The sequence below is a fragment of the Betta splendens genome, chromosome 13 (genome assembly GCF_900634795.4).
Source record: "Betta splendens chromosome 13, fBetSpl5.4, whole genome shotgun sequence".
Taxonomy (NCBI): Eukaryota; Metazoa; Chordata; class Actinopteri; order Anabantiformes; family Osphronemidae; genus Betta; species Betta splendens.
In genome coordinates, this window is record NC_040893.2 from 19,144,292 (window position 1) to 19,164,761 (window position 20,470).

The following is a 20,470-nucleotide window of genomic DNA, read 5'->3' on the forward strand; positions in this document are numbered from 1 at the left end:
GATGCATTAGTAACAGGAGGTTCTGTTCAAATCTAACAAACTTCTTCTTCCTCAGAACTATCTTTCTCGTAATTTCTACAATCTGCGTTTTCTCGCCTTGTTCATTGCCTTCGCTCTCAATTTCATCCTGCTCTTCTACAAGGTTAGTAACCGATATTGCATTTAGGCTGTTTATTTGCATTTCCAGTGTTCACTCAGACCAGGCTCACAGGACCTGTGGTGGGTCTGACTTTCCAGGTGTCTGAGAGTCCTCCAGGCGAGGAGGAGTTGGAGGGTTCTGGCCTCTTTGAAGGTTCTGGCCTGTTTGAAGGCTCGGGTGCGGAGGAGGAGGGCTCTGGGTTGGATGAGGGAGGAGAAGATGAGGATGAAGAAGGTCCCTTGTACTACTTCCTGGAGGAGAGCACTGGATACATGGAACCCGCCCTGTCTTTCCTGGCCATTGTTCACACCATCATATCCTTCCTTTGCATCATTGGCTATAATTGCCTCAAGGTAACGCTCATCACATGAGCAGCACGAAAACTCGTATTTGCTTGTAGGATTAAGTTTTTATAACCTGTATCCTTCAGGTTCCTTTGGTTATCTTCAAGAGAGAGAAGGAGTTGGCCAGAAAGCTGGAGTTCGACGGTCTCTATGTCTCGGAGCAGCCTGAGGACGATGATATTAAGGGCCAGTGGGACAGACTGGTGCTCAACACACCGTAAGAGATACAGTCCAGTCAGAACCTGGGCCGAAAGCAAACAAAACACTGAATTCATATTCTGTCACACTTATTTGAATTTCTCCTCTAATGCAGCACTTTCCCTAATAATTACTGGGACAAGTTTGTGAAAAGGAAGGTGAGTTATTTCAGTGTTGGCTCATAGTAGCAGCTCCTTTTTAGTGCTGCAGTGAATGGACCTGAGTGTGTGTGTGTGTGTGTGTGTGTGTGTGTGTGTGTGTGTGTGTGTGTGTGTGTGTGTGTGTGTGTGTGTGTGTGTGTGTGTGTGTGTGTGTGTGTGTGTGTGCGGCCAGGTTCTGGATAAATACGGAGACATTTACGGCAGAGAGAGGATTGCAGAGTTGCTGGGCATGGATTTGGCTTCGCTGGACGTCAGCGCCATGACGCACGAGAAGAAACACGAACCCGACACTTCGATGTTCACCTGGTACTAATCAGCTGTTTGCCTTTAAATCAGCAATGTAGATCACGCTTTGGGTGAGAAATGTTGCTTCAAACATGTCCTCCTCTCTGCAGGATCACATCTATTGACATCAAGTACCAGATCTGGAAGTTTGGAGTTGTGTTCACTGACAACGTGAGTACAGGAAGCGGTCGGTGGCACAGCAGCGGCTTTGAATGTGCGTTACTGACGAGCCTCTCGCCCTTTCAGACCTTCCTCTACCTGGTGTGGTACATGTTGATGTCTCTGCTGGGGCATTACAACAACTTCTTCTTCGCCTGCCATCTCCTGGACATCGCCATGGGTGTCAAAACCCTGCGCACCATTCTGTCGTCCGTCACCCACAACGGCAAACAGGTCAGCGCGTTTCCTTGAACCCGATGCTTCCTCGGCGTGTGGATCAGCACCATAACCCTGCTCTCCTCACAGCTGGTGATGACGGTGGGTCTGCTGGCTGTGGTCGTCTATCTCTACACCGTGGTCGCCTTCAACTTCTTCCGCAAGTTCTACAACATGAGCGAGGATGAGGATGAGCCCGACATGAAGTGCGATGACATGATGACAGTGAGTCACCGATGCTGTTCATCAGGACAGAGCGGTAGGACCCAGCTGAACGCCCCTCTCGCTCCCTCTGCAGTGTTACCTGTTCCACATGTACGTGGGCGTCCGCGCTGGTGGCGGCATCGGAGATGAAATCGAGGATCCTGCCGGGGACGAGTACGAGCTCTACAGGGTGGTGTTTGACATCACCTTCTTCTTCTTCGTCATTGTCATCCTGCTGGCCATCATTCAGGGTAGACACAGTCTTACTTTGAAGTCCTGTCATCTTTAGTCTTCTCGACAAAAAATGCCCTTGTGGTGAATCCCTGTGATCTTCTATCTAGTACAAATAACGTGTCTGTGTGTCAGGTCTGATCATTGATGCCTTTGGAGAGTTGAGAGACCAGCAGGAGCAGGTCAGGGAGGACATGGAGGTGAGATAAAGACTTTCCCTGGTCGCCTTCTTTTCAGCTACGAGAAGTGAGCAAGTGTGATTTAAACTGCTGTCTCCCTCCAGACCAAGTGTTTCATCTGTGGAATAGGAAGCGACTACTTTGACACGACGCCGCATGGCTTCGAGACTCACACCTTAGAGGAGCATAACTTGGCCAACTACATGTGAGCAAGAACAAATAATGTCATATTTACGTTTTACGCAGCTTGGATCATGACTCAGATGTAGAAAAAGTCTGGAAAACCTGCTTTCCTACATTCACGTTCCCTTTTCTCTTCTAGGTTCTTCCTGATGTATCTAATCAATAAAGACGAAACAGAACACACAGGACAGGTCAGTAAAAGCACAGGTGAATGAAAGGCCCTGCTCGTCTCTCGTGGCTTTGTTGACATGTTTGCTTTCCGCCTGTCAGGAGTCGTATGTCTGGAAGATGTACCAGGAGCGATGCTGGGACTTCTTTCCTGCTGGGGACTGCTTCAGGAAGCAGTATGAGGATCAGCTGGGATAACGCCCTGCATCGCTGACGTGTGTCTGAAGGAGGAAATGAGGAGAGGAGGGAAATGCAGAGAAGGATTGGAAATGTAGAGATGGAGCACATCTGTATCTTCGTTTGCCTTTGTCTGCCCATTTCTCTCCTCTGTTCCGTCTATGCACACTTTAGCTGCACTTGTACCACCTGCAGCAAAATGTTGATGGGTTTTATTTGAGACGAGCAGGACAATAATATCTGAGAGGCGTAAAAAGCCCGGGGCCTTTTTCTCCCACTCTGAATCCACTACATGGCCTTTTTGTGTAAACTACATAGAACTGCCTTGCACATCGACGGTGTCTTTACACTGTGGGCTCTTCCAGTCGCTACTGCTGTAAACGTTATAGTGCCTCTAGCAATGTCACTACTTTAGCAGTTTAGACATTTAGCTTTACCACTTCTGTGCTTAATTTATATTGTTTGTAAGATTGCTTTCAGATTTGAAGGTGATGAGAAGGGAAATAATTCAGTGTTTTGGAGGGGGAACATCCTTTTCCTTCCTCTCTAAAGACTTAGAAATGTGTCTTCAAACAAGTGATCGTGAGTGAGAACTTGTTGGACAGGTTCTCCAGGACGGAACACGTCATCTGCATCTGTGAAGTAAACCCAGTTTGCACTCAGAAGTCTTATAATGCATCCCTGGAGGTATGTGCTCCTCTGCCTCTGTGCCATATAAGATATACACATACTGTACAGCAGAGGATACCAGGGTTGTTTGTTCATTGTCTATATGCAGATCAGATCCTTTGAATATATACGAATATTTCTGGCCACGACTCTGTTTCATGACAATTTATGCACAAGTCAGTTTTGTCAGTGCATTAAATAGGTAATGAATGTATTTCATGTACACATTTTGGCCACTGTCACCTGTATAACTGAGCAATGACTGGGCTGCTTAGAGGCCTTTCTATGAGAAGACATATTTTACATAAACCATAGATGCATATTTATTTTTCTTTAAGGCTTTGAAGAATTGAAATGACTCGTGAACGCGTCCACAGCTTTGACTAAAACACGCCCAGTTTGCTGTTGGAAGAGAACATTAGCTTTTGTTTGTGCTAGTTAGGTTTTTATGATAGATCTTTTTAGGAAACCAGCAAATCCCTTGTTTTTGTCATGTGTGGTGTTGTTGTGGAAAAAAATACCACGAGGGCTTCTGACGACTCAATGAAGAGAGGAATCCAAAAAAGTTGTCTTTGTCAATTTTATTTCTGCAGTTCCACCTCGGCACCCTGGGGTGGAGAGACCCAGTGCATCGAGCACCCTGAAACTCCTGCAACTGTCCCAAGTACTGTATTTAGGCATACAGATAAACAGGTCCACACCTTAAGCAGACACCTCCCAATATATGGACACAGAAAAGCACATCTTCTGAATCAGACCAACACACATACTGTATGCTACTGTATGATTATCTAGACAGTTAACATTTCATTTGTTAAAGTTGCATAAACAAATAGAAAGGTGAACCCTTTCGGTGCATCAGGTTCATGCAAGGGGCGCTGTGTTCATTATCACTGCCTCCCTTCTTGAGATAATGGGGAACTGAGTCTCCTGCTCAGATGAACAATCAGCAATAGTTGAACTTATGAAACTAGCTTATGATCTAATACATAGGATGTTAAAGCCAAAAAAACATTTATTATTATAAATTATAAAAGTAATCAATGATATTGAGACATCTGTCACTGACCTGCTGACAGAACGGTGGACTTGGTGGTGTGCAACTGGAGCTGATGACTGGAGATCACTTTTTCTGCCTGACTGAACCTGTGTTTCCATACATAATAAAGAGATTATTATAAAGAGAAAAGCAGCGAATGTACTTTGTGATCTGACTCTGGGTCTGTAGACACACCTGAACCGTACTACCAACCACACTTAATGTGGATCTGCAGAAACTGCTGACTCCTGAGCTAACAAGTACAACCTGATCTGAGCTATGCAATAACAAACAGGTTGGTATAAAAAATCTTATTTAAAATCTAATTATTTAACAGGCTCAAGCAAACAGTACCTCAGAAACGCTGTGGACCCAACCACACACAGCCAGATTTGGATTTACAAGTAGGAAGAACGGATTCAGATCCTGCTTTATAGGTGGGCTCTGTTTGTTTGTCTGTTACACACAGTAAAATAACAAGGCGGCTAAACACGTGGGTGTTATGTAAGGACAAGATTAAATCCCTAGGAAAAACAATTCAAATCAGCCAGTTATATCTACAGTAGTTTGACATTTTATAACACAAATGTACTTTTATTATTCTTCGATTGCAGCTTTTTTAAACTGTATTGTTCCTCCTCGTGTGTGCGTCATTCTCCTGTCTAATTGGTGACGTAGCTCAGGTGTGTGGGACGGGGGGCGTGGCCTCCCGGCCTGCCACGCCCTCAGCTCCGCTATAAGCACCGTGTTCAACGTCGGTTGCTTAAGCCTGTTGCCTGTTGTGTGCGTGTCGTCGGCTGCAGCCATGTACGTCAGTCCTGCTGGGTATCAGCCGATCTATAACCCTGTAAGTATCTTCCACTCTGCGCTCGTGCGTCCGCAGCGAGATGCGGAGCAGAAAAGCCAGTATTTCCATTGCAACTGATTTAAATTGTTTGTGACACCAGAGGAACTTAATGTGGCTCAAGAATAAAACGGGTTTTCATGTATTTAGTATGTATTTACTCTGAAACAGCCCGGAAGCAGCTCATCATTATCAGGCTGATGTTGTTCTGCAGAACTGGCTGCTTGTTGGAAAGTGCTTCTGTTCAGTTCGGTATCGGTGGCTTGTTTATATACAATATTAATATGCCAGTGATGGTTAGTGTAGCGTTAAATAATGTGTCTCGCTCGGTTGATGCACTTCCTGGTGTCCAGTGTGTTGGTTGCTACCTGTCACTGTCTCCAGCACGCGGTCCTCCGGTAGAAACCCGTTTAGTCACATGCACGTGCTTTCCCCTGCCCTCCACAGTGCATTCCCTATCTGGGGCCCATTGGTGGCGGCCTGAGGGAGGGGATGTCCATCCTCATCCATGGGACCATCCCTGAGAACACCACCCGGTGAGTGTTGGAGGTGTAGCGGGTGCAGAACCAGGCAACCGGCTCTGGGTGTGACCTCCTGTGTGACGGACGCTGGCTTCACCTGCACGCGGCTTATCACGCGTGTGAGATAACCCGCTTCGCCCGCTCTGCGCCCTCCTGCAGGTTCTTTGTAAACCTGCTCTGCGGCCCGTCTGAGAGCAGTGACGTCGCCTTCCACTTAAACCCTCGATTTGACGGCATGGTTTGGGACAAGGTGGTGTTCAACTCCTGCCGGGGAGGTTGCTGGGAGGCAGAGGAGAAGATCCACCGCATGCCGTTTTCTAGAGGCCGGGCCTTTGAAATGCTGATCACAGCCACCTCCCACGGCTTCAAGGTCAGGAGTGACGGGCGTGAACCCGTTGCTTTACCTGCTGCTGGAGCTGCCGCTCTCATCTCATCGCTCTGTTGCAGGTCCTAGTCGACGGGAACGAGTTCCACCACTTCAAGCACCGCTTCTCTATGGACACCGTCTCCTCGTTGCACATCGCAGGGGACGTTCGCATTGAGACCATTAATGTCATGGGGGTGAGTCGTCCTGCTGAAAATAAAGGGTTGCATGTTTGTCTGATGGCTTCAGGCCTAAGCTCTGCTGTCTGGTCTTTATAGGGTGGAATGGGATGCGGCATGGGAGTAAGTATGAGTCATTATTACATGCCGGGGACCCCTGAAGTGCTCCTCGCGCTACTGTACAAGATTTAACATGCTCTCTACTTGAACAGGGCGGATACCCAGGAGGTGGCATGGCGGTATGTCAGCATTGTGTTTAGTACAGCAAACTGCTCAAGATGACGTCACTAACTCGGTTCCTTGATGTTCAGGTGGGATACCAAGGTGGAATGGACCCTGGAATGGGCGGAGGCATGATGATGGGCGGAGGCATGGGCGGAGGCATGGGGATGGGCGGAGGCATGGGCGGAGACATGGGGATGGGCGGAGGCATGGGCGGAGGCATGATGATGGGCGGAGGCATGGGCGGAGGCATGGGGATGGGCGGAGGCATGGGGATGAGCGTAAGTATTGATGATTAGATGTCTCCCTGGCCACAAATCAGTTTCCTGACAGTGTTGAACCTCTCTGAACAGAGAGGATACCTGAACGAGGTCATGGGGGTACACTTGGTTTTACTCTAACATATACAGTATAAACACTATGTCGATATGTTCAAAGTTCTCCTACTAATCCCTGCTTGTGTTATTGTGTTAAATGATGTCCAGGGAGGGTACCCAGGCATGATGGGACCTGGAATGGGAGTAAGTTCACTAGACCAACTGTAACCAACCGCGTGTGTGTGTGTGTGTGTGTGTGTGTGTGTGTGTGTGTGTGTGTGTGTGTGTGTGTGTGTGTGTGTGTGTGTGTGTGTGTGTGTGCGCGCGCGTGTGTGTGTATTATTCTTTTAATGACGTGTGCTTCTTGCAGGGAGGATATCCTGGCGTCATGCCTGGAACTATGGGGGTAGGAAACACTCCCATATTTTTCTGTGTATCATTTACACAATATATTGTGTTTGTGTTGACCAGTGTCTGGTCTTTTCACAGGGGGATTACCCAGAAGCCGACATGCCAGTAAGAACGCTGCTATAGGTTATAAAGTTGTCACCATGTCTTCTGGTTATGGTTCACTTTTAGGCTCATGTCTGTTAATCTATTCACAGATCATGTGTGGGCAGCCAGTCTTCCACCCTGTAAGTAAAGTTATTAGCTCTCATCCTGAAGGTTAAAAGCCATAGAATGCAATATATATATATTTTTAAAATAGATGCAACCTGCCCCCTGGTGGTGGTAGGGCGAAACTGCAGTACAACTAATGTACGTGATTTCATTTCTGGTAAAAATGAGATTTTGTTTACTTAGAGACAACAATTGAATTAAGTCTACATTAATGTTCTTTGGGTATTTGTTGAAGCGGTCACAGACGCCCAGGACTTTACAGACTTTACATAGTGTTTTCCAAATGTCTATCTTGTCTTATTGGGTCCTTTGCTGCTTTCAGACGGTGCCCTACACCATTGCGATCCCACAGGGGATGATCCATAGGAGGCACATCATTATCAGAGGCATGGTGGCCTACGGAGGAACCAGGTGTGGACTCGCGACAGTGCAGTCACACACACACACACACACATACACACACCCTTAATGGCCATCAGTTCTCCCTGTTAGCTCTCTTGTGTCTCTGCCTCTTTGCATTTTACAGGATGAGCATCAACTTCCTGGTGAGCAGGTCTCGGGACATCGCCTTCCACATGACTCACAGAGTGAGGGAGGGGATTTTGATGAGGAACAGCATGATCGGCGGCTGCTGGGGCCAGGAGGAGACGGCGCTCAGCATGAACCCGTTCGTGGAGGGCCAGTACTTCGAGGTAAGTGCTGCATTCACCTCACCACCTGCTCTGCACTGCAAGTATTTAACATGGGTCTTTGTTTTTCATTCGTCAGATCTCCGTTCGCAGTGGGCGCCACAAGTTCAAAGTGTTTGTGAACGGGCAGTTCCTGTTCGAGTTCCACCATCGCTTCCACCACTTCCACGAGATCGACACGCTGGAGATCGAGGGCGACGTGCAGCTCTCCTACGTCCACGTCTGACCTGCTCACGCGGTTCTGTCAGATGCTGTCTGTCTGTTTCAGACGATGCTGCTTCTGCTGTCGGAGCATTAAAGGTCCTCATCGTCTGTGTCATATCTGGTTTACTGAACATGTCAGTCGCACATCTCATGTCACTGAGACCAACAATAAAGCTGAACAGAAGCCGCCATTTATAAATAAACTCTTTTCTGTCATGTTCTTTCAAGCTCACTTGCTACTACTATATGTCAGTAAGTAGCAAGTAAAAGTGCAGGTTACAGTAGGTGAATTTACTAATAATAATCCAATGCAGATGAAGTAGCAGTAAATTAAAGTTGCCTGAGACCTGACCTCCCTAAACGACGCTATCCTTTCATGCAGTAATATTAGTTTATGGACCATCGACGCCTTCACACTGGTTCTATGAGGATCAGTGAACATACAGGTACCGTTCCTCTGGGCGTCGGTGCCGTTCTGTACAGACCTTGGCAGAACTTTATCATGATCAAATAGAAAACGCACCTGTCTGTCTGGACACTCCCGTGTTTCACCGCCGCGCCTTGAGGTCCTGTTTGCTTTAAGGCTGCAGTGGCCTCGTAACGCAGACCTGTGGGTCGTGACTGATTGCTTAATGGCAGCGAGGAGTGTTTGCCCTCGTTCACTCGCCCTCCTAGCGTTGAACGCAGCACAGAGCGAATGTTGGCCTTGGACCTTCAGAAGATCAGCGCTTTGTTGCTTTTACATCATGAAATCTCGAAAAACCCGGTTCCACCCGAATTTAAACCCACTGATGTAGATTCAGTACTAACGCGCTTCCTGTGCCGCTCCTCTGGGTCAAAGGTTAACGCCATGTCCTGCCAAAGTAAACAGGCCCCGCTTCGCTGCCCCTCCCTGATCGCTCGTATAAAACCAGGCGTCCAGCGGAGATCAGGTCCTCACCAAGCCGCCCGCCGCCTCCAGCTGCAGCCATGTTCGTCGCTCCTCCTGGTTATCAGCCAATCTACAACCCGGTGAGTACGCGCCCGCTTCTGCACCTTAATCACAACCTCACACTCGCTGTGATGTCAGAGCTGCTCGGAGCCGAGCCTGTGGCTGAGTGTTCCGCTGCTTCCGCAGGCACTTCCCTACCTGGGGCCCATCTACGGAGGCCTGAGGGACGGCGTGTCCATCTACTTCCAGGGAACTGTCCCTCATCACATTAACAGGTGAGTCTGGCCTCACGTCTGGGCTGCTGCTGTGTTCAGGACGCTCGCAGCCTTCACTACCGTACTGTGTGTGGCAGGTTCTTCATAAACCTGCTCTGCGGAGAGTCTGAGTCCAGCGACATCGCCCTGCACTTCAACCCTCGCTTCGACGGCAAAGACAAGGTCGTCTTCAACACCTGCCAGAATGGTTCGTGGGAGTCGGAGGAGAAGGTCCGAAGCATGCCCTTCAGCAAAGGCAAGGCCTTCGAGATGCTCATCTCAGCCACGTCACACGGCTACAAGGTCAGACATCAGTTACTGCATTATGTCATAAATAGTCAACTCTGCTGATTCATGGCTTGTGTGTGTGTGTGTGTGTGTGTGTGTGTGTGTGCGCGCCTCAGATTAAAGTAAATGGGAACGAGTTCCACCACTTCAAACACCGTATCCCTATGGAGAGAGTGCGTGCGATGCACATCGCAGGAGACGTTTCCATCCAGACCATCAACGTCATTGGGGTGAGAGAGACACGTACAGAGCTACTACTGTAACACTGATCACGGTATTTAACTGAACCGTGCGTGTCTTTGATGATGCCCAGGGCGGATACCCAGGCGCAGGAATGGGAGTAAGTAGAACCACGAACACGTCATCAAATAGTAACTTCATCATCATCATCATCATCATCAGTCCTAACCTTCAACCTGTGTCTCTGCAGGGCGGATACCCAGAAGCAGGAATGGGAGTAAGTAGCCTGTAGTTAAGATGAGATACGGCTTTAGTTAACCCACAATGGGGAAATTCTTTTGAAGAAGAACAAAAACAACATTCCCTAAAAACCTGTGCAAAAGATGATTGGTGGGAAATGAGAATTACTGTTGATACTGCCCATTAGTTGCGTTGCATTAGTTACACAGTTACACACGTCAGTCATATTAAGTCCTGACCTCCAGACGCGTGTCTCTGCAGGGAGGATTCCCCGGCATGGGCGGTCCAGTGGGCGTAAGTACTGTTTAACTTCATCTGAATGAACGCAGCTGGTTCTAAACCCTGTGCTTGTTCTGTCAGGGCCAGTTCCCGGGACCTCAGCTGCCGGTGAGCAGATCATGTTTTATGAAGCACGCTTTCGTATCCCACACGCTCACGTTCTGACCTGTTGTTGTGTTGATGTGATGCAGGGCATGTCCGGCCAGCCCATCTACAGCCCCGTGAGTAGCGCCTGCGGCTTCTGCTTCCAGCGCAGTGCTTTGGGCCGCTCGCTGTAACCAGTGCTGCTCTGCTGCTTGTTTTCAGCCCATGCCGTTCTCCAGCGTGGTCCCAGGGGGCATGTTCCCAAAGCGGACCGTCGTCATCAGAGGCCTGGTTCCCTACGGAGGAGAGAAGTGCGTGTCGCGGCCCAGCGTCCGCGCAGCCGGTGCTGAGCAGAACCTGCTTCTACCTGTGCTTTGTGTCCTACAGGCTGAGCATAAACTTCCTGGTGAGCAGATCCCGGGACATCGCGTTCCACCTGAACCCCCGGGTGAAGGAGGGGATCGTGGTGAGGAACAGCATGATCGGCGGCTGCTGGGGCCAAGAGGAGCGGGAGCTCAGCCTGAGCCCGTTCGTGGAGGGCCAGTACTTCGACGTGAGCGCCAAACGCTCCTCCGCTCTGTTCCTCTGTTCTGTCTGTGGTTCTGCAGGTCCTCACGTGTCCGTTCTTGCTCCTCAGATGTCGATCCGCTGCGGCAACGGGAGGTTCAAGGTCTTCGTGAACGGGCAGCACCTGTTCGACTTCGTGCACCGCTTCCAGTCGTGCGGCGAGATCGACATGCTGGAGATCGGAGGCGACGTGCAGATCTCCTACATCCACTTCTGACCTGTGGAACGTGCACGCGCGCTTCTGTTGGAGCTCAAAGCTGAAGCAATAAACACCAGCAGCTCTGATATGAATGAGACGGGGCCCGAGCGCATCGAAAATGACCACATTTATTTCTTATTCAAAATATTGTAGGTACTGTATAAAAAAGTGTTTACAAATCATCACCTTGATAATAAAAAGGTCATTATAGTACAAATCTGGTTCCATAATCAAACACATTATAATTCAACATACTGGCTCTGAAGGCACTGATGACAAAGTTTAAGGCTTCGAATGTGACTGGTCTCGTCTTTTTAAACAGTACCACAGTTATTGCAGGACTCAGTGGAAACAGCACAAAGCGTGTTGGACTGAGGTCCATCAAACACAAATCACATGTATATACATATTTATATATAAAAATAAGTGCGTGCATAATGTGGAGCTGCAGCTGGAGGCAGGTTCCTCCTGTGCTGGTGCAGGCCTGTTTTCACAGAGACACTAAAGGCCTCGTGAGGCGTTCACGTCCATGTGTGGCTCCGGTCAACAGACTGCATGAGTCAAAGAGACAAATGGGAAAGCAAGAAGCAATGAGGCAGGAATTCTATAAGAACATTAGTGCAAAGTTGCAGAAAAACAAAGATCAGCATCAGAAAACGTCTAATAACGCTGTGCTTCAGCAGCAGAGGAGCATCGTGTCCGCAGCTCGTCTTGGTCCTGTTTGTAGCCTTTGATCTGAGCAGCACCTCTGTGCGTCACAGTCCAGCTTCCTGAGACGTGATCAGTAAAAAGCAGAAGCAGGACGGGAAGAGGTGTCTCAGCGGCGGCCAGTCGAGCTCCAGGAGACGCCGCGAACCTAGAAGTTCAGTGTTGACTCAACACAGCAACAGCTGTTCCGTCATGAACCTGGAGACGCGTTGAGGTTCTGGTTCCTGCTGGAAGGTTCAGGCTCCTGAGTGGGTTGTGTTGAGTTGGCAGTGTGCGCTGGTTTAGCGTTAGCTTTAGCCTCCCTGTTCACGGGTGCAGCAGCTGTGGCGTGTTTTATTGCTGCAGCGTCGGGGCGTCGTTGCCCCGGTGCTGCTGTGTTTTAACCAGGCTCAGACGGAGGGCGTGCGATGGTGCTGGACCTGGAGACACGACGGCACACTTTGGTGAAACAGTCTGGAGTCACTGCCAGGGCGCTTTCCTGGAGCCGTCCCTGTCGTCCAGCAGCTCGGCGCTCGGCGTGGGGGCCCGCGTGGGCGTGGGCATGGGGGTGGGGTGCAGCGGGCTCTGCAGCGGCAGCGTGGCAGTGGAGGACGACGCCGGCAGCTCCAGGCTCTCCAGGGAGCCGCACGGGGCCCGGTTGGGCTCGTGCTGGGGACACAGCACGTAGCGGTTGGGCCGGTGGACCTCCACCGTGGTCACGGAGTCCAGGCCCTTCAGGCAGAGCGGGGGCGGCGCCCCGAGGGGGTCGCGGCCCCCCACGGCCCCCAGCTCCGCGGACGACTCGTCCATGTTGACGTACAGGATCTCCTCCGGGTCCTGGGCGTCCGGCAGCTGCTCCAGGGCCTTTTCCAGCTCGCAGCACAGCGACTCAAAGGACGGCCGGTCCTTCGGGCTCAGCAGCCAACAGGAGAACATCAGGGAGTATCTGCAGAAACACCCGCCGTCACTTACTGCTTCCATCAACGCACCAGCGGAGGAGCCGCACTCACATGTTGTCCAGACAGTCTGGAGGCTGCTTGAGGCGGTTCCCCTGCCTCAGGTAGTCGTAGATCTCACTGTTCTCCACGCCTGGATACGGAGTCTGGCCGCGCGTGGCGATCTCCCACATGGTGACGCCGAACGACCACTGACGGAGAGAAGGCGGAGAAGGGGTCAGTCTGAGCCTCAACATGTGCTCTGGAGTCAAAATACACACGCAGGCACACACATGCAGACAACGCACACATACACACACACACACATGCAGACAACGCACACATACACACACACACACACAAATGCAGACAACGCACACACACACACACACACACAGACACACACAGACAACACAAACACACGCACACACACACACACACACACACACACACACACACACACAGACAACACACACACACACACACACACACACACACACACACACACACACACACACACACACACACACACACACACACACACACACACACACACTCACCACGTCGCTCTTGGTGGTGTACACCCGGTCCGCCAGGCTTTCGATGGCGATCCACTTGACGGGCATCTTGGAGATGCGGCCCTGCCTGTAGTAGTCCCCGTTGTAGATCTTCTTGGAGAGGCCGAAGTCGGCCACGCACACGTTCATGTTCTCGTTGAGCCTGAGCAGAGACTCGGCGTGAGGCTGTCGTTCATGCTGTGGTTCCACATTTACTCAACCCCAGCAGCTCGTTTGATACTTGCATGATATCACCTCTGGTTTCTACTTGGCTGCTCTCCCACCGTCATTGACTGTGGTGTCTACATTTAGTGTGTTTTAAGGAAGTGAGAGGAGGAAGTGAAAGGCTCAGCAGGGAAGCAGGGTTCCGCTTACATGCAGTTGCGAGCAGCGAGGTCTCTGTGGATGAAGTTCTTGCTGCTGAGGTACTCCATCCCTCGGGCGATGTCCGTCATGAACTTCACCAGCATCTGAGACGGGAGGTACTGCGGGATAAGACGGGATGAGGAAGCTTTGTCACTCGGCCCCTGTGTTTCATGTTCTGCACAGCAGGGGGCGCTAGAGCCCACCGTTCTCTCAACTGTTCACTGGCTTCGCCTGTGGGAAAGTTTGGGTTCGGCACCGCTCCAGAACCGTTTCAACGTTCTGCACAGGTCTTGTTTAGATTAGGCTCATGTTTATGGACCCTGCTCCTCAGCAAAAAGCCACATCACCCATTAATAAGTAAAAGGGCAGATATCACTGACAGACACGTATGAAGTGTTGTCATAGGCTCGAGTGGGTGGGAACGCATTTACACTTCTGCTGACGTGTGAACTTCTAAAGTCCAAACCCATTAAAGCGGGTGAAGCCTCTCACCACGGGGCAGTCTCCCAGCCGCGAGTAGAGCAGGTAGCTGTGCAGGTCCCCATGCTTCATGTAGGGCAGGATGACCACAGGAGACGGGTAGCCCTCACTCTCCACCGTCTGCAGACACACGCCTGCAGAAACACACACACACACACACACACACACACCCACACACACACACACACACACACACACACACACACACACACACACACACACACACACACACACACACACACACACACACATTATTCAGGGTCTGATCTCCACACAGCGAGCGCTGAGTCCGTCTTCTTCCCTGTCTCTGGTTCTGGTTCTGGTTCTGGTTCTGACTCACCCAGGAGCCTCATGACGTTGGGGTGGTCGAACTCCTTCATGCACGCGGCCTCTCGCAGAAAGTCCTCCATTTCGGAGCGGGTGCAGATGGCAACTGGAGGAGAGAAGGCGCCCAGGTGAGACATATTCATGCAGCGGAGTGAATGCGCTGCTTATTTAAACGCCGGGTTTCAACTGGCAGCGTAACAGCAGCTCCTCTCTTCTCTCCGTCCTGTAAAACGCATCTTTCGGGCCTTTTTCACAGTCCTCTTTACTTTGGCGCTGCCGTTTGCGCCGGGTCGACCTTTTCTTCTGCCAATAACTCCCACAGGCCGCGTCTTTGTCAGCTTTCTGACACAAAAGTGAGATTTTTGCCCATAACACTTGTTGATGTTTGACCCGCGGATGAAGCGGCCTGTGTTCGCGCTGAAGGCCACCATTGTGGAGAACAGTCCACTCACTCTTCATGGTCTTCACAGCTACTTTGAGAACAGACTCCTCCTGAGTCAGCAGCCCCTCCATCACCGAGCCGAACTCCCCTGGAAGGGAACGAAAGCGTCATCAGACCTTCACCGCAGTCAATGTGGGTCAGAGGAGAAGCGCTGTCAGAGGTCAGAGGTCAGCGTGGACACAGTCAGAACATCGGCCCAGTCACAAAGCACCAGTAAACGCTCACCTTCTCCCAGCGTCTTCCCCAGCGTCAGTTTATGTCTGTCCACCATCACGTCCTGCAGCTTCTGCTTCAGCTCATCGCTGATGCCCAGACTGTTCACTGGAGAGGAGGAACGTGTTAAACTCACTTCAATCAACACAAGGGCCACCAGGGCGGCGCCGCGGAGCTGCGTGCAGGTGTGGGACGGGGCGTGATCCCTCAGGGAGCAGCTGCTGAGCCACAAACAGCCGAGCCGATGTTTTCACATCTGGACCGGGTATGACGGGCAATGACCCCCCCCCCCCCCACACACACACACAGCTGCTGCTACACTATCAATCTGCCACGTGTTGCACAACAATGTGCTCGGTCGTCAGGCATGTTCAGCACAGTCTGCCGTGACCGTGAGTAGCTGATGTGTGCAGCATCAGGCGTGTGTTCAAATACGTCCTGTGAGCTGAAACCTGAGTACGAGGACGACACAGATAAGTGAAGCCCCCGGGACCGTGTCAGGGCTTGAACGTGAGCCTGGATGTGCTGACAGGTTTAGATCTGTCAGCGCCGAGGACTCTGACACGGACTCCCTTCCACCTGTGCAGCTGCTGTTAGTTTGAGTCCGGGCACGTCCCGTTCAGGACTCACGTGTGGCCTCTGTGGTCCTGCGGCTGTAGGTGCGGCGGGCGCGGTATCTGACCACCAGCTCTCCGCTCTCCATCATGGGCTCGAACGCTTCCCTGTGAACAAGCGGAAGTTGGGAAGTGAGACGACGGTGCTCTCCTCCGCTTTGGCGGCGCCAGCTGACCCCAGAGCAGCGTACACACCCGAAGCGCGTCTCCTTGCGCCGCAGCTTGGCCACGTAGACAGCCATGAAGACAGCGATGGAGACGGCGCCGGCCACGGCCATCACCACGTACCACCAGTGCCAGGAGAAGGCGGGCGGCGAGGACGGACCTGAGGGAGCAGAGACTGATCCATCACCTGCTTCACTGCTGCATGTGCCTGGTTGCACTGCACCGAGCAGACAGCAGCTCCTCCCCCCTCCCCCCTCCCCCCTTTCAGGCCCCTCTCTCTCTTTGAGCTCCTCTCATTTCTCTCTTCCTTCCGTTTTCTTCTGAAGGACAGAAGAAAGGGAAGCTGTGTGGTGGAATAAGCCTCATGAGCTCAATTCCAGTCTCACTGTGTCACTGGGAGAAGTGTGTTTATAGGACGTGGTGAGTAAAGGCAGAGAGCAATGACTCACCTCTAAACTCCCCGATTTCTGTGGGAGGCAAACACAAAACAGGAATGAGGTCAATATTTTGTAGTTCAGGATGAAAACATCACGGTCTCTGATCATTAAAACTCCTCTGCTGGTGAAGCGTGTGTGTGTTTCCTACCAGGAGCGATGAGGGTGAGGGTCTGCGTGGGGGTCCAGGGACCCGGACCCGCCCCGGTGTAGGCGCACACCCGGTAGGACACGTTGGACAGGGGGACGGACAGGTTGAGCAGCAGCTCCGCGTCCGGGCCCGTGTCCACCAGCACCTGTGAGCGGAAGTAAAGGCTGAGCCGGAGCCTCCGGACCGGACCGGACCGGACCGGACCGCTCGCTGGTCTGAGCCCACTGACCTGCTGCCTGCCCGGCGTGCTGTACTCCACCCTGAAGCCCCGCAGCGCTCCGTTCAGCTTCTCCGGGGGCCTCTCCCACGTCAGCAGAACCTCGGTCCCGTTCAGCACGGCGCTCACGTTGACGGGTGCGTGGTCCGGCACTGAAACACACAGACGCTGAGTTACACGGGACCGGCCTCCGCGTCGAAGCGGCTCTGAGGCCGAGGATGACGGGTCCGTGGGCCGAGGCCTGAGCGCCCGGACCCGGAAAAGCAGCTTCGCCGAGGCCCGTGGACCGGTCCGGCTTTGATCGCCCCGGAGCGGAGGGCGAGAGAGGCCGCTGGCAGCAGGAACCTCACCCAGGCCAGGAATAGTGGGAGGAATGTGTGTGTTTGTGCCGCTGTGGCTCTGGATGAGACTGAAATCCAGGAAGCGCTGGTGAAGAGGCCGCAGTGCTTGTTTACGCGCTCGCTGTCTTTGTCTTTCACTCGCACTCATTCGCACAAACAGCGGGTCAGTGAGAGTCTGGGAACCGCGCCCGGCCCACGGTGATGTTATCAGGAGGCGTTTGGCGGCTGATGGTTTCCACATGTGGCTCCGAGTGGAGCTCGTGCCAGCGGTTCGTCATCTGCCTCCTCCTCCCCCTCCTCCTCCTCCCCCTCCTCCTCACCCCTCCACTCGGCTGCTGACCCACTCTCCCTTTCTCTCCCTCGTCTCCCGTCCGGCTCAGATCCATCCCATTCCCTGCCCTCAGTGTCGTAATGCTCCTCTCCCCTTTGTTGTCATGGAGCCTTGGCCTGAGTTGACGTCACAGCCTCAAATCCAGGACTGAGATTTATGAAGTTTTGACAGAACTCAACGTGAGCCGTGATGTTGGTCGGACGCTGAGAAACAAAGACTTTGCAGCCACAATTGGAGCTGCAGCACATTGACGGCGGCTCTGGAAGCACAGGAGCCTTTAAAAGCCTCCCGTCGGCTCGTCCTCCTCGTGTGTGAAGCCATCGTCTCTGGGCCAAAACCAGACTCTGAGTCTGTTCTCTATAAATAAACCCGAGCTCAGCACTCGACAGAAAACACGGCTCAGATCACATGAAGCACAAATGTGAGTGTCATCAAATAAGCCAGAAGAGTCGGGGACGTCCGTGTTCCAGCGCTGGCTTCACAGATGGAGCCGTTTAACGCGTTTTCTGCTGACAGTGAAACACGAGTCACAGCGGCTGTGATCAGTGCAGGTACAGACGCACGTCTGATTTACACTAGTGAAGATGATTGTATGTGGAAAACAGAATCTTCTGCAGGGTTTGTGGGACGACACGGGTCATCTGGCTTCCTGCCCCCCCCCCACACACACACACTCCAACCCCCCCCAACCCCCCTGACTCTCTCAGCCTCTGGAGAAAATCCAGAGCTTTGGGAAAATAGCAAAATAAGTGTTTTCTCAACGCGCCCCTTTTTCCCTTTTCCCATTTCCCCGTTTTTCCTTTCATTCGCCGCCTCCAACCATCAGCTCTGTTTTTCCCACAGTGTCTCGCTGTGAAAAGCCCTGAAAAGCAAAATCACAGGTCGCCTCAGGTCAAATGAGAGATGAAGCAGCGAGGTCACGTGTTGAGGCTGAGGCAATAAATTAGCAGTTGCATGAACAGGATTCAGGGTTGGGACAGAGACCGGTTCAGAGGGAGGATTTGAACCAGAGGACGCGTAAACGCATACGTGGAGCAGAGACTCGAGCGGAGCCTCGTGGGAGAAGCTCACAGAAGATGTGGAAAACATGAGAGGCGGCGCCGCCTCCTCTCCCACTCCCTTTGACCTCCTGAAGCCAACATGCCTGCGTCCTGCTTCTCATCAGACCAGAGCAGAGCCACTGTGGCCAAACAGGAGTTTTCCTCTGAAACGAAATGACCGCAATAACTTGGTGAAAAGGAGAAGTGAAAGCGGAGGAGGCGGCTACTTCTCCCTTCTTCACTTCATGAAATGCCGTGTTGATGTGTTTTGGGTCCTCACTGTGGAAAACCCCATCACCGTGCTGCAGCAGCTCTCTGTGAAGGCACTTTCCACTGCTGTTCGTCCAGAGACGGAGGCGCATGAGCTGGCATGGAAAATCCCACCTGGCTTCCAGACTGGCCTCACTGGAGAACGGCACACACACACACACACACACACACACACACACACACACACACACACACACACACACACACACCGTGTGGAAACAAGCGCTGCTCCGTCTCTCACCTCCTTCTTTGGTGCGGAGCTGCTCCCAGGCCGTCCAGGCCGACGCGCCCTGGCTGCTGTGACAGGACACTCTGACGGCGTAGGAGCTGTGAGGCTCCAGGTCCTCGATGAGGTGAGCGGCTGGAGGGACGTCCACATTCTGGTTGTGGATCAGCCGCTCTGTGCCGTCGCTCTGATGTTTGGCCTGAAGGACGCAGATAAGGGAAAAGTCAAGTTCTATGCAATGAAAACCCAGTGAGGAGCTGCAGAGCAGCGCATTCAGGTCGTTCACGTAAAAGCTGCTTTGTTGCCGTTTTGAACGTGACTCACACTCAGCAAGGTGCAATGAAAGCAGAAGTCATTAGCCAGAAACCCGCTGGCTCTGCAAAGACCCTGTGGTAAACGCGCTTAAAGAGGAACACGAGGCAGGAAAGAATCTGTCCTCGCAGCAGCCGCGGAGCCACATGAAAGACGGTTCCACCAGAACCCGTGAGGCGGGTCGTCGTGAAGCAGGTGGAGCAGACGTGGACGACGGGGAGAAAGTCCACGAGTCAGCGCTCGTCTGCAAACAAGCGTGCTGAGTGTGACAGCTCAGCGCTGAGTCACACTGCAGTCGCATTCTTCTTCTCTTGCTCAGAACCCGCAGTACCTGCTGTCACTGCCGCTTCCTGTTTCCCTTCTTGGCTTTCTGCTCTTTTCTCTGTTCGTTCTCTACAAACGCACAATGAGCCGATCAGATCTTTGCCCCGTTCCGGCCCCTCGCCTTGTTCCCTGCTCGGGGAGGGGGGGGTGAGGGGGGGCAGAGCAGCGAGAGCTATGAGGGGCAGCTTTATTAGAACCAGACGTTCAGGGGTGGTGCTGCTCGGCTCCGCTCTCCTCTCCTCTCAGGATCGGCCGAGAGACACTGTCTGAGGGAGAGAGAGGGAGCGGCTGCGCTGGTCCAGGAGGAGGAAACCTGATCTCCTGCTGGTGGAATAAAGCAGGGAGGCGCAAAGCGCGCTTTCCTGCCCTGAAAAGTCCAAAGTCTGCAACAGGCCCCAAAGCCGAGGTCCCGGGCTCACCTGAACGGAGCAGTGCATTATGGGGTAGTCGCCCCCGAACCCGGGCTGCCAGGTCAGGCGCAGGCTGCTCTGGGTGACGTCCGCGGCGCGCAGGTCGCGCGGCGGCGACGGGAGAACTGCAAAAAAAGAAGAAGCGCACGTCAGGAGCAGCGGAGCCGCAGCGGAGCTGCAGCGGGTCGGCGCCTACCGGTGATGGTGCCGGAGCCGGACGTGGCCACGCCCTTGCGGTTGTGGGCTTCACAGGAGAAGGTGCTGGTCCGGTTCAGCCCTGGACACAAGCAGTG

At 52.4% G+C, this 20,470-nt stretch overlaps 4 protein-coding genes across 23 annotated transcripts in view; 3 read left to right on the forward strand and 1 right to left on the reverse strand.

The window, feature by feature from the left end:
* Positions 1 to 4,505, forward strand: part of ryr1b (ryanodine receptor 1b (skeletal)) — a 46,793-nt gene extending 42,288 nt beyond the window's left edge. For all 14 annotated transcript variants that reach the window (XM_029171975.3, XM_029171980.3, XM_029171984.3 and 11 more), the window contains 13 exons: positions 56 to 142; positions 238 to 492; positions 570 to 700; positions 797 to 839; positions 1,015 to 1,148; positions 1,238 to 1,298; positions 1,374 to 1,520; positions 1,593 to 1,727; positions 1,801 to 1,957; positions 2,073 to 2,137; positions 2,221 to 2,321; positions 2,439 to 2,490; positions 2,570 to 4,505. In XM_029171975.3, coding sequence (XP_029027808.1) covers positions 56 to 142; positions 238 to 492; positions 570 to 700; positions 797 to 839; positions 1,015 to 1,148; positions 1,238 to 1,298; positions 1,374 to 1,520; positions 1,593 to 1,727; positions 1,801 to 1,957; positions 2,073 to 2,137; positions 2,221 to 2,321; positions 2,439 to 2,490; positions 2,570 to 2,665 — 1,464 coding nt within the window. In that variant the 3' untranslated portion in view covers positions 2,666 to 4,505. The remainder of the gene's footprint in view (positions 1 to 55; positions 143 to 237; positions 493 to 569; positions 701 to 796; positions 840 to 1,014; positions 1,149 to 1,237; positions 1,299 to 1,373; positions 1,521 to 1,592; positions 1,728 to 1,800; positions 1,958 to 2,072; positions 2,138 to 2,220; positions 2,322 to 2,438; positions 2,491 to 2,569) is intronic.
* Positions 4,506 to 5,041: 536 nt separating this feature from the next.
* LOC114868675 (galectin-4-like) lies at positions 5,042 to 8,516 on the forward strand. Of its 4 annotated transcripts, none has more exons than XM_055514257.1 (14): positions 5,042 to 5,199; positions 5,644 to 5,732; positions 5,877 to 6,087; positions 6,165 to 6,278; positions 6,360 to 6,383; positions 6,473 to 6,499; positions 6,572 to 6,763; positions 6,968 to 7,003; positions 7,170 to 7,205; positions 7,289 to 7,315; positions 7,405 to 7,434; positions 7,743 to 7,831; positions 7,947 to 8,112; positions 8,189 to 8,516. In XM_055514257.1, exons 1-14 carry the CDS (start codon positions 5,158 to 5,160, stop codon positions 8,333 to 8,335), a joined length of 1,230 nt encoding a protein of 409 aa, XP_055370232.1. In that variant the 5' UTR covers positions 5,042 to 5,157; the 3' UTR covers positions 8,336 to 8,516. The 4 variants fall into 4 exon arrangements, with proteins under 4 accessions (XP_055370232.1, XP_055370233.1, XP_055370234.1 ...); XM_055514258.1 differs by having other exon boundaries at positions 6,572 to 6,731; positions 6,972 to 7,003; XM_055514259.1 differs by having other exon boundaries at positions 6,572 to 6,701; positions 6,972 to 7,003.
* A 729-nt stretch (positions 8,517 to 9,245) lies between these two features.
* Positions 9,246 to 11,421, forward strand: LOC114868418 (galectin-4-like). Of its 4 annotated transcripts, XM_055513852.1 has the most exons (12): positions 9,246 to 9,324; positions 9,431 to 9,519; positions 9,597 to 9,801; positions 9,903 to 10,016; positions 10,100 to 10,126; positions 10,217 to 10,243; positions 10,468 to 10,500; positions 10,567 to 10,593; positions 10,677 to 10,706; positions 10,792 to 10,880; positions 10,957 to 11,122; positions 11,207 to 11,421. In XM_055513852.1, the coding sequence occupies exons 1-12, from the start codon at positions 9,283 to 9,285 to the stop codon at positions 11,351 to 11,353; spliced, it is 996 nt and encodes a 331-aa protein (XP_055369827.1). In that variant the 5' UTR covers positions 9,246 to 9,282; the 3' UTR covers positions 11,354 to 11,421. The 4 variants fall into 4 exon arrangements, with proteins under 4 accessions (XP_055369827.1, XP_055369823.1, XP_055369826.1 ...); XM_055513848.1 differs by having other exon boundaries at positions 10,957 to 11,421; XM_055513851.1 differs by lacking the exon at positions 10,217 to 10,243 and having other exon boundaries at positions 10,957 to 11,421.
* A 22-nt stretch (positions 11,422 to 11,443) lies between these two features.
* Positions 11,444 to 20,462, reverse strand: LOC114868417 (tyrosine-protein kinase receptor UFO). Its single transcript, XM_029171972.3, has 16 exons — positions 20,374 to 20,462; positions 20,187 to 20,302; positions 19,147 to 19,330; positions 16,936 to 17,075; positions 16,707 to 16,851; positions 16,571 to 16,588; positions 16,152 to 16,281; positions 15,973 to 16,064; positions 15,355 to 15,450; positions 15,140 to 15,217; positions 14,701 to 14,793; positions 14,373 to 14,494; positions 13,890 to 13,999; positions 13,518 to 13,677; positions 13,033 to 13,169; positions 11,444 to 12,968 (listed from the first exon to the last, which is right to left on the reverse strand). The coding sequence occupies exons 2-16, from the start codon at positions 20,202 to 20,204 to the stop codon at positions 12,503 to 12,505; spliced, it is 1,989 nt and encodes a 662-aa protein (XP_029027805.1). The 5' UTR covers positions 20,205 to 20,302; positions 20,374 to 20,462; the 3' UTR covers positions 11,444 to 12,502.
* Between the last annotated feature and the right edge of the window lie 8 nt (positions 20,463 to 20,470).

Excerpts from the sequence above, each read along its gene's own strand:
- LOC114868417 (XM_029171972.3), bottom strand. Across the intron at positions 14,495-14,700 it reads CAACGTCATGAGGCTCCTGG|GCGTGTGTCTGCAGACGGTG; the intron begins GTGAGTCAGAAC and ends GTGTTTCTGCAG. Across the intron at positions 12,969-13,032 it reads CCAGACTGTCTGGACAACAT|ATACTCCCTGATGTTCTCCT; the intron begins GTGAGTGCGGCT and ends GTGTTTCTGCAG.
- LOC114868418 (XM_055513848.1), top strand. The coding sequence starts at position 9,283 with ATGTTCGTCGCTCCTCCTGGTTATCAGCCAATCTACAACCCG. Across the intron at positions 10,017-10,099 it reads AGACCATCAACGTCATTGGG|GGCGGATACCCAGGCGCAGG; the intron begins GTGAGAGAGACA and ends GATGATGCCCAG. Across the intron at positions 10,244-10,467 it reads ACCCAGAAGCAGGAATGGGA|GGAGGATTCCCCGGCATGGG; the intron begins GTAAGTAGCCTG and ends GTGTCTCTGCAG.
- LOC114868675 (XM_055514257.1), top strand. The coding sequence starts at position 5,158 with ATGTACGTCAGTCCTGCTGGGTATCAGCCGATCTATAACCCT. Across the intron at positions 5,733-5,876 it reads ATCCCTGAGAACACCACCCG|GTTCTTTGTAAACCTGCTCT; the intron begins GTGAGTGTTGGA and ends GCCCTCCTGCAG. Across the intron at positions 6,764-6,967 it reads GCGGAGGCATGGGGATGAGC|GGAGGGTACCCAGGCATGAT; the intron begins GTAAGTATTGAT and ends AATGATGTCCAG.